An 11,221-nucleotide genomic window follows, 5' to 3' on the forward strand; every position below is an offset into this window, starting at 1 on the left:
TATAGGAAAGTTTCTTGGAATTTTCTATTTTTTATTTTATTGAGACAAGAAGATAATTTTTTTTGCATATATTTTTTTGTTGATGTTTTTTACTCAAGTTTTGGAGCGTTTAATAAAACCACAATGGAGAAAATAAAAATTTATTGGTAATAATTTAGTAGCAATCTTCGCCGTCAGGAAAGCTCCTGAAAGTGTCATGAGTGTGATAATGCGGATCACAAACAGTGTCTTTTATGGCATCTTCAGCATAGGCTGTCATTATCCTAAAATTATAATCACTTTTGTTCAATTCACGATACAAGAAAAATGGCAGACGATTCGACAAGACCCACACACTTTGTTTTTTCTCCAAATCAATTTTCAAATCATTGGGAAAAACCAAAGTTTTGGTACTCCTGGCAATAATCCCGATATTATCCCTTTTGTAGGGCTTTCGGGAGTCCCAACACCCAATCGCATCCCTTGTGACCATATTGAAAAACATAATCCCATTCCTGTCCATCCCCGAGGCCGAAGCGTGGCCAAACTTCCCCCGACTTTGTCCCATGACCTTGAACGCGTCCTTAACATCACTCCATCCAGTTTCATTACAAATAATCGAAGTTTTGACAAAAAATTCCCGAAAACTCGACATTGGGTGAAAATACAGGACACGATCCTTAACCTTCTTGTTGTATGGACTTAAGGCCATACCGAAAATACCATCGACCCATTCGAACTCAAGTCCATGGACGTTGTACGCCGCTGCGAGAGGTTCTGGGTAAAACAAATGATCGGTGATGCGCCAACTTGTCATTCTTTTCAGACTGAACACGACAAGTCCATATCGCCAGACGTCCGTCAAGTAGGCGTGGACGTCCAAACAATCATTATCCCGAATGTCAATCGCGATGTTGCTATAGAGACAATCTTGTTTGATGAAATCGTCAGGGAGGGGGTAGCGGAGGAGGAGTTTGTCGGTTTTGAGGTCAAATAGAAAGATTTGGACTGGGCAAACCTGTCTAGGTTTGATGGTTACGTCAATTTGGCCAGAATCTAGGACCCATAGGCGGCCGCAAGAATCAGCGTGGATCCTAAAAACGGATGTAAGGCCCTCACAGGAGTCTAGAATTTGACAATTAGGTTTGGTTTGTTTTTTGACAAAAAGGGGTTGTACCAGTCCTGTGGTACTCCCAGTTGGGGTAAGGTACCAGTTTTGGGGACACTTCTCGCCGGGTTTTGGGTATGACGGATAAGGTGGCTGGTACCCCAGGCTTCCATTTGGGCGTGGTGACGAAAATCCGGTCCTGGTATACCTCCAAACCCAATGGGAGGTTATTTTCCGGGATGAAGTCCTCGCTGGCGATGGCCGCGATCCGGTCCTCGTCCGATGGGTAGACAAAGTCGAGCATTTTCCATTTGTACCATGTGGTAAAATGGCCAGTGCGTTCCGTGGGTGGAGCTGGGGGCTCCAGAAGGCCCAATTGGAGGAAAAACGGGAGGAGGTTGGAGATTTGACCATACTTCTCCTCTGAAATAAGCAGGAAATCGATAATCTAGCCGGCTGAGTGGAAAATTGACATAACCTTGAAAAGTCAAAAGGTTGTTTTTGACATTTCATCATTTGTTTATCAACAAATTTATGTAACAAAAACTCTTTTTTATCGGTTGTAATAAATTTCTTATCTTTTCACTTGATTTAATTATGTGTTGTTTCTCAATGATTCATTTGATGTTCTTGCCCTTGTCCTTGAACGGTGCAAGAACCAGGCCAAAATGTGAAGTTGAATGTCCATTCACAATTATGTAACAGATACATAACTGTAAAATGCAATTATCTGTTGTAATAAATAACAAGAATTGCTTTTTTTCGAATTAATGAAGTGCGTAATGCAGTCATTGAATAAAATTTTAATTTATTCAGGAATAGTGAAAGTTACATGACATATAACCTTTCATTTTTAAACCACGTGACCCAATTAATTAATTGGGTAGACAACACCTACACCGACTATACACACTTTTCGTGACAATGAACCGAATTTTTCACGAATTAATTATTTTTTTTTTATCACGAGTTTGTTTTGGAAGTAAAAGTAGCTTATGCACATAAATTTTACGATGTTGTAATTTTTGGTGAATGTGATTTTTGCACGTTACGTTTGAATTAGTTATATTTTATGTCAAATTCCTAGTTTTCGGCTTGTTTTTTAATTTATGCGTTTTATTTGGTTAATTGGTCGAAAGTGGCTGTAATACGTTTGTTTTTTTGCATGTGGCTCTGATTTACGGCATTTGTATGGAAACTAATTAAAAATAGAAATTGATTTGTTAATTTAAAATAATCAGGTGCTCGGTATGTAACGCACTGGAAATATTATTAATTGTTTTCTTAATTTAATTAAATTAGGTGCCTGAATTATTTTCCAAAATTAGTTATAAAATAAAAAATTGTCTCTTTTTCCTTAGCAACGAGTCATTTTCTCTAACATAAAAGGAAATTAATTTAAAGTATTATAATTAATTGCGATTAATTACCACTTAATTTTCAAAATATTTTTCTTTTGCTATTTGCGTTCATTTTAAAGTAACAATTAATCATATAAATTAGAAACTGGAAAATTTACTTTGCTATTGTATAATTAATTGTAATTAAGTAGTTGATGCTTCCTATTGTCAAATTTTTTTTTGTTTTTTTATTTGTTACTTCCAACTTTGAATTTTTTTTATTTCTGTTAATTAATATAAGCGATTTTGGTAGATAAATTTGATTGTTCAGTTAATTAATTAATTGATTAAAATTTCTTGTTTTTTCATGTTTAATGAAAATTTAATGTTAGAAAAAAAAATTATATCTATTTTGTCGATTGAGTAGATAAAAATTCGTTGTAAATATGTAACTAAAAACGTTGGACAAATCCTATCTGATTCGCAAATGTTTTCTGGAAATTATTATAAACTACAAAAAATGTAAAAAATTCTGAACACTGAGGAACTTCTGACAAAAAATAAATTAATTTAAAGTAATTAATTAATGAATTAATTTTAGGTTTTTAACTAATTGCAATTAATTAAGAGGCAAATATTGTCTATTCATGCAACTTAATTGTCAACATATTTTTTTTATTGTTCAAAATACTATTTGTATTTATTTTGAAATAATAATTAATCATAAATTCAAAACTAGAAAATTTAATTTACTCTTAGGTAATTAATTGTAATTAAGTAACTGATGGTTACTAACACTGAAAAGTTTCTTTTTCTTTTTTTTCATTCTTTACAACTTCCAACTCTAATTTTCTTTATTTATTGTTAATTAATAATACTTAATTAGCGATTTTGGTGGTTAAATTTGATATTCAAAGAATTGTAATTAATTAAAATTTCTGTTTTTTTTTGGTGGTTTCCCATTTTAAGAAATTTTTTCCATTTTTGTCACAATTATCTATGTAATTCAGGTGAGTTTCAGCGTTTGGTGAGATCAAAATTTATGCAAGAAACTCGTCAATCGGTTCCACAATTCTCAATCCATGAAATTACTTTTCGCAAAGAAAAACAGCAATTAGTCAAAAATGCCACTCTCATTGCAGTTCAAAAAAAAAAAACCCTGAGAAAAATTTTCCCATTATTATACATGCAAATTAACTCCACCACACAATAAACAATTATTATTCGCCTTTCCACGACAAAAAACGCATTTTTTCACCTTGATACGAATTTGTCACGTTGCAAACCCCATCACTCACCGTTCTTGTGCTTGTTTCCGGTGGTGAAATTCCCGAAAAAGGGGTCCGGGAAGTGGTTCGGGGGGTTCCACTGATGGAACCAGGAGCTGCTCACTGCCATGGTTGGGGTAACTAAACCGGCATTTTGCTTTTTAGTTTTGTGGGCCAAAAATTGGTCACTTACGTTTAGGGTTCCTACATGGTACACAAAACTGTCAAAATTTAGTTAAAAAAAAAGTAAATTAGAAATAATTTTTAGTCTCGTTATGTTGGCACGCCTGATCGGTAACGACTGTGAAAGCTGTTCACACTCTGGTTCAACACTGGCGTTTTTCAAGCATTTTCTTCGGCTTGAGTGGGTTTTGCAGCGTACGCAGGATTTGGGATCAAGTGGCGCAAGGTCTGGATGGTATGGTGGTCCGAAAATCCGGAAGTGTGGTTTAATTTCGCACAATGGAGTGTTTGCATGCCGATTTGTTATGTACCTATTTGTGAATTTTAACAAGTCAGGGCGGCAATAGGAACTTATTATCATTATTTAACAATGTTATGTGTGCTAGTTACGAAACTGTTATGTTAGGTTTGGGCTGATTGAAGGTGTGTCGTGACAAAATTGGGCGAAATGGGGATTTGGTGTGTAATTTGAGGCTTTTGTTGTCGATGGTTTACTCACCAATCAGGAATTGAAGATTCATTTATTCAGTGAGGAATAAATAATGATTTGTAGGAGAAAATTTATTTATTGTTTTTACAATTAATTAATATTATTATTTAAACATTTTTTTCTACAAAATAGAAATGATAAATGAGTGAAAACGCGTAAAACCTACAATATGGTTTAAAACATTAATCATTGCAGTAACATTTTATGAGTTCATGCACTTTTTTAGGACTTCTAAAAGTGTAAAAAACATTATTAATTATTTTGATTTACATCAATTTTTTTTCAACTGAAATTTTAATTTTTAATTCTACAACACACTGTGTACGTAACTTATTTCTAGTACATATGCACTTTTAAACGATATTTTTATCTCAATATTATCAAAAAATTCCATTAAATATACTTATGAAAATGTTTAGTCATCCAACTAAAAATTACATTTTCGACAGTTTTGTGTTTATTTAACAATTTCAAACACTTAATCTGATAAATTAGTCGTTTACTATAAGTATTTATTTATTTGTTTAGATGTTAAAACTAGATAAAATCTTAAAATATTGAAAAATGAGGGAAAAATACAGAGGGTTCAAATATCATTTTTTTTTAATTATTAACACAGTTCTGCTTCATTGCTTCCTCTCCGACTAATAATGAGACAAAAACAATTAATAACCAAACACTAAATTAAAGTTTAGCCGTCCATAAACCGCCCAAACCAAATCAGAGACTTAATTTTGAAAAAAAAAATGCATTCACAACTTATCCCATCATTTTCAAAGAATTCTTCAGAGCCTCCAAACATTTTATAATTTATTAAGACTTATTTTTCAATCTGCTGCCCATTCATGCGTCCCACGTGACCATACCAAATTACTATTCGTGGTTGACTCTTTTGTTGAATTTTTTCCATTGCTTTCATTGATCTTTTGTCCGCGAAATGACCGATTTGCAAATCACACAAAAATTATTTCATCTATTGTCGCACGGAATTTAAACCCGAATCAAAGTCCGCCAAGTGCAAATGCACTCAATTATGTCATTCGATACGAGATTAGATACGCAATTGACGATTTTCCCCGGTTTACACCAAGTACAGGTGTACCAACTTGCCAAAACGCAAAATTTGTAAACACAAACACGGTTTTTCTGGAAGAATTTAAGACAAAAAAAAATGTCCTTAAAAAAATTAAAATTAAATCAAACAAGATTTTATCTTATTTCAAGTACTATCTTTTACCTATAAAAGCAATCACAAGCTTCTCAATTTCGAACAATGAGCATGAGAGTGATAACAGTGATTTCCCTACTTCTGGGGCTCACTTTTGGTAAGTTTTAAAATATGAAAAATTGTCAAATTGTCAAATAATTGTGTTTAGGAGCCCCCAGTGTCAAAATCATCAACGGGGGCGACGTCTTTGACAACAGCTATCCATACCAAGTGTCCATCCAGACCGGTTTTCTCGCCAACCAACACCAATGCGCCGGGACGATAATCAGCCCATCATGGGTCGTGACATCCGCCCATTGCGTGGGGATCTCACTCCTGGTCTCCCGTGTCGTCGCTGGGACTTTCAATCTCAGTAACATCGACAATAACCCAAATGTACAAATTCGAAAAATCGACCTGTATAATGTTATCAAACATCCCGATTTTGAGTAAGCACCCTGCATATAATTTTGGCAAAGTTCTAATTTTTTTCTAGTGATGTTTCCAATGATATCGCTTTGCTAAAAATGACCAAACCTTTTGAATTCAATGACTATGTCAAGCCGTTACAAATCTCCAAAGTCCGGTGTGTTGCCGAAGACGAATTGACTGTTTTTTCCGGGTGGGGGGGCGAAAATCACCTCAATTCTGTCCTACAAGCCGCCAACATGACGGTGGTCCCCTTTGAAGGTAACAAATTTTGTTTAATTATTTGCAAAATACAATTAAAAAAATCTAGTTGCATAGTGTCAATAGAAAAATTAACTTTGACAATATTCTTATTAAAAGTAAACGAAATAAATAAATAATAATAAGATATATTAATTACCCCAAATTAGATGTTTTTCTGAGTTGCTATAGGTAATTATTTTTGTCATTTTTTATTAAAAATTGGAAAAAATTTGCTGCTTTTTGAATAATAGCATTTTCTTATTTGACACCATGCAACTGGATTTTATTAACTTAACCAATTTTTTGTTAATTTTAACAATTTCTAGTAAAGGTAAAACATATGTATTAAAAAATAATACTTTCCAAATTATGACAAAAAAATGCGTTCCAATTTAAAATTCGAAAATTGAATGTAGTCCAAAATATACTGACATTTAGAAAAATTCTAAAATAAAAAAAGTAAATTTTATAAATTCATATTTTACACTAATTTGTGATCTAAACATAACTAGAAAATAAGTACAGTTGTTTACAAAAGTAGTGTCACCAAACTGTAACATTCCTTTTTTTAGTGAAAATCACCTTGTATATATATTTTTTTCAGATTGTTCTAAGGCCTTTAATAATGCTTATGGCGACAATATTGTGATTGAGAAAGAAATGCATGTGTGTGTCACAGGGAACGCAGCCCCCTGTTTTTTGGATGAAGGGGGGCCTCTTGTGCAAGATGGCAGACTCATAGGGCTCCTAACCTGGATTCCTGCTCTGTGTTCTGATAATTATGTTCCAGCGGTGTTCACAAGTGCAGGATATTTTAAGAATTTTATCAAAACTCACGTTCTTGATCTCTCTTAATTTTAAATGTTGTAATTTATTTATTTTTTTATATGTAATAAATTTTTTATTGAAGTTAATTAATTGTTTTATTTTTTCTCAATTATTATGACAGGGACAGGGCTAATTTTAATCGCAAGAATTGGTTTTGAAAATTTTTTGAGTCATTTTTCGTTCTCTATTGTACTCGAATTTACAAAAATAAAAATCAAATAAAAATAGTAAAAACAAAAAACTTATTTTTAAATTTAAATTGGAATAAACACGACATCAATTGATTTCTTGGAACATTTCATTTTTTTTTCAATTTTAAACGGTCATTTTACAAAAGTCGATTACATATTTATTATGTAGTAATAAAAATTGCTAATTTTGGTAGGAATATACAAAAACTATATCCTTCGATAACGCAATAACTATAATTACATAATGTATGGACCAAAATATTTTCATTTTGAAAAATAATTTTACAAAAAACTATAAAAATCACTAATTTAGGTAACTATGAGCAAAGAAATGTATTCATTGATAATTTGTAAACTATCAGGAATTTTCCTGTTTTCTCGACACCAATCGACTTCTCGGAAGATTTTAGATAAAGTGTAGTTTAAAATAGTGCAATGTTAATCGGTAACTTTACCAAAATTGAATAAATAAAAAGAAAAATTGTTGATTTAGGTAACATTAAACAAAAACTATAACCTCGATAACGCGTAAACTGTCAAAAATTTTCTTTTTCCTCAACACCAATTGCCCTTTATTCTTAAATTAATATAAAGTGTTTACAACAAGTAGGTACACACTAATTCAATTAAAATCTTATATAAGTACACTTCTTTATCAAGTAATGAAATAATTCGTTTTTATCAAAGTCATTATAATCAAGCTATTGTGAACATGTTGTTAATAATATTTTTTTATTTGACCGTTTTAATTAATTGTGTGTTTTATTTATATTTGTTACAAATTTATTGGGTGTAAGTTGTGACGCCAACACAGCCCTTAATAGATTTTAAATGAAACAGATGAGACACTCGAGATTTAATAACCAAACAGGTCTTATCAGCTGCGACACACATGGTCAATAAGGTGTTTCCATACACTGCTAAAACGGAATTTTCTCGACTCCTCCCTTAAATCGCACCCAAATTAATAATTTTTTTCACGAGTTGATGTTTCAAGTATTTTGTAATATTACAAAAAATGTTAATATTTTTTTTGTTGACGATTTTGTGGGAAGACTTGTTGAAACGCCCCTAACAGTGTATCAAGCAAATGGGGTTAAAATTGAATTATGGCCCCCATTTTCTCACCACCTGATTAATTCCAACCAAATCCGTCCAACTGTGAAATAGCTTCGTTCACAATTCGTATAAATACCATCTCGTGGCTCTCCAATCTCCAGAAAGTCGAAGCGTCTCTTACTTGAAACATTTTTAAAAACCGAGCTAACTATACAAGTCACTCATCTAATCCGAAATAAAGAATTTTCGTTTCTTCCAACATGAAACAGTTAAGAATTATGGGCTGTTCCGCAATTGTACTATTACTATTCTGTTTAACTTCAACTGATGGCTTTCTCGAAACGCGAAACTCTCAAAATTTTTTTGGAAGCATTTGGCAACACTCGTTGGGAACTTCAGCCGGAAGAAGAGAAGTTGACACTTTGCGATCACTACCTCACGAAAAAAATCGAATAACTTCAACTGACAGAATCAGAACGGTTGATAATGCTCAACAACTTGATAAACTAGACGATACAAGACGAAATATTCGAGAAATACAGACCACTGATTTTTGGCGAGATATTCGAGCAACTTCAACTGACGACAGAATTCGACAATCTGACCGAGAATCACGTCAAATAAACAATCAAGTAAGTCAAAATAGACGAGAAATTAACAATTTGAACAGACGAATTCGCGAAAATCGAACATCTGACACAAGACGAGAAACAACTGAACCAAAATCTCGTCAACTAAACATTCGAGATAGTCGAGACAGACGACAAGTTAACAACTTAAATGACAGACAACGAGTTGATAAACATCGAGAATTTCGACAACTTAACAGTCGAAAGAGTCGAGAAGTGCAACCAACTGACAGTTCTCGTCGCCAACTAGAAAAAAGCAAGTTTGATCAAATCAACAACTTGAGTGACAGAAGACGTGAAATTTCTTCTCTTCGATCAACTGACAGTTTTCGTCGCCAACTAGAAAACCGTGAGTCTCATCGAGTTGACAATCTGAGTGACAGAAGACGAGAAATTCGATCTGTTTCACATGACAGAATTCGAACAACTGAACCAAAATCTCGCCAACTGAACATTCGAGATACTCAAGACAGGCGAGAAGTTAACAACTTAAATGACAGACAAGGAAAAATTCGCTTAGTTGATAGAGTTCGAGAATTTCGACATCTTGACAATCGAGAAATTCGGTCAACTGATAGTTTTCGTCGCCAACTAGAAAACCGTAAATCTCGTCAATTTAACAACCTGAGTGACAGAAGACGAGAATTTTTTTCTGTTTCAACTGACAGAATTCGAACAACTGAACCAGGATCTCGTCAACTAAGCATTCGAAAAAGTCGATCAACTGAAAGTCTCCATCGCGATTTGAGTGACCGAATTCGGAAAATTCGATCTGTTTCTTCTGATCGAATTCGAGAATTTCCACAACTTGACAATCGAGAAGTACGGTCAACTGATAATTTTCGTCGCCAACTAGAAAACCGTGAATATCGTCGAGTTATCAACTTGAGTGACAGAAGACGGGAAATCCGTTCTGTTTCATCTGACAGAATTCGAACAACTGAACCAGAAACTCGTCAAATGAATATTCGAGGAAGTCGACAAATTCGATCAACTGACAATTTCCGCCGCCAACTAGATAATCGTGAGTCTCGACAAGTTGGCGACTTGAGTGACCGGGAAATTCGATTCGTTTCTTCTAATCGAATTCGAGAATCTCAATCAACTGATAGTTTTCGTCGCCAAGGTGAATCTCGTCAACTTAACAACCTGAATGACAGAAGACGAGAAATTTCTTCTGTTTCAACTGACAGAATTCGAACAACTGAAACAGAATCTCGTCAACTGAGCATTCGAAAAAGTCGATCAACTGATAGCCTCCATCGCCAACTGGATAATCGTGACTTGAGTGACCGAATTCGGGAAATTCGATCTGTTTCTTCTGATCGAATTCGAGAATTTCAATTAACTGACAGTTCTCGTCGCCTACTAGAAAACCGTGAGTCTCGTCGGGTTGTCAACTTAAATGACAGAAGACGAGAAATTCGAACAACTGAACCAGGTTCTCGTCAACTGAGCAATAGAAAAATTCGATCGAATAAGAGTTTCCCACGCCAACTGGATAATCGTCGAGAAACACGATCGGTTGATCGAATTCGAGAATTTCATCGTGAGTCCCGTCGAGTGAAACAAATGAGTGACAGTCGCTCTGATCGAATTCGAGAATCTCGCCAACTTAATATTCGAGGTAATCGAGAAATTGACAATGAGAGGCGAGAAATTCGCTCAGTTTTAGCGAGAAGTACTCAAAACAACCGAGATCGTCGTCTCAGTGATGCCACTCGCCACATTTTGACTTTGTCATCCAAAGACGAAAACAACAATTTTGCAAGAACAGTCCAATCAACACCAAATGAAAGAAGAATGGCCACTTCTTTCACACACGATATTGACTACATTCCCGAATTGACATCAGGTGTGTTAATAAATACCGTCAAAGCAGTACTGCTGTCGTTTCTCCTTGTCCAGGTTGTTAGTAATTCTTCCAAAAGCAAAAAGAATTGGTAAGTTTTGTCAAGTTGGTAATAAGAATGTCTAATTTAGTTTTTTTAGGTTTTCTAACTTGAGTAACTTCGTGACCGTCACTAAGGATAAGGTACTTTAAATTAAAGGTTTTTTGACGAAATCTGTTAAGATTATTTGTTACTAAAGAAATTATATTTTGTTACAAAAGCCGCAAGATTCTCAAACTTTGAACACAAATAATGACAACCGCTATGCTCTTTGTACCTTCTTGTGAATTCTAGCACTAGTAGTAGTAATTAAATCTTGTACTAGTCAACTATATCCATGTAAAGTCTATGTAACACAGCAAATAAAAAACCCAA

At 34.0% G+C, this 11,221-nt stretch overlaps 3 protein-coding genes across 5 annotated transcripts; 2 read left to right on the forward strand and 1 right to left on the reverse strand.

Annotated features, from left to right (window-relative positions):
- Positions 1-126: 126 nt before the first annotated feature.
- LOC123004507 (protein yellow-like) lies at positions 127-4,027 on the reverse strand. Of its 2 annotated transcripts, XM_044397831.1 has the most exons (4): positions 3,889-4,027; positions 3,726-3,836; positions 1,157-1,510; positions 127-1,104 (listed from the first exon to the last, which is right to left on the reverse strand). In XM_044397831.1, exons 2-4 carry the CDS (start codon positions 3,823-3,825, stop codon positions 155-157), a joined length of 1,404 nt encoding a protein of 467 aa, XP_044253766.1. In that variant the 5' UTR covers positions 3,826-3,836; positions 3,889-4,027; the 3' UTR covers positions 127-154. The 2 variants fall into 2 exon arrangements, with proteins under 2 accessions (XP_044253766.1, XP_044253767.1); XM_044397832.1 differs by having other exon boundaries at positions 3,726-4,027.
- Positions 4,028-4,889: 862 nt separating this feature from the next.
- On the forward strand, positions 4,890-7,161 carry LOC123003847 (kallikrein-1-like). The gene is made up of 4 exons (XM_044396870.1): positions 4,890-5,693; positions 5,745-6,024; positions 6,072-6,265; positions 6,852-7,161. Exons 1-4 carry the CDS (start codon positions 5,642-5,644, stop codon positions 7,100-7,102), a joined length of 777 nt encoding a protein of 258 aa, XP_044252805.1. The 5' UTR covers positions 4,890-5,641; the 3' UTR covers positions 7,103-7,161.
- Positions 7,162-8,500: 1,339 nt separating this feature from the next.
- Positions 8,501-11,219, forward strand: LOC123004477 (zinc finger CCCH domain-containing protein 13-like). Of its 2 annotated transcripts, XM_044397783.1 has the most exons (3): positions 8,501-10,581; positions 10,624-10,897; positions 10,947-11,219. In XM_044397783.1, exons 1-3 carry the CDS (start codon positions 8,586-8,588, stop codon positions 10,996-10,998), a joined length of 2,322 nt encoding a protein of 773 aa, XP_044253718.1. In that variant the 5' UTR covers positions 8,501-8,585; the 3' UTR covers positions 10,999-11,219. The 2 variants fall into 2 exon arrangements, with proteins under 2 accessions (XP_044253718.1, XP_044253717.1); XM_044397782.1 differs by having other exon boundaries at positions 8,501-10,897.
- The last annotated feature ends 2 nt before the right edge of the window (positions 11,220-11,221 follow it).

Source organism: Tribolium madens, unplaced genomic scaffold, assembly GCF_015345945.1.
Source record: "Tribolium madens isolate multiple individuals breed KSU strain unplaced genomic scaffold, Tmad_KSU_1.1 Scaffold_1;HRSCAF=32;Tcas5.2_LG8, whole genome shotgun sequence".
Taxonomy (NCBI): Eukaryota; Metazoa; Arthropoda; class Insecta; order Coleoptera; family Tenebrionidae; genus Tribolium; species Tribolium madens.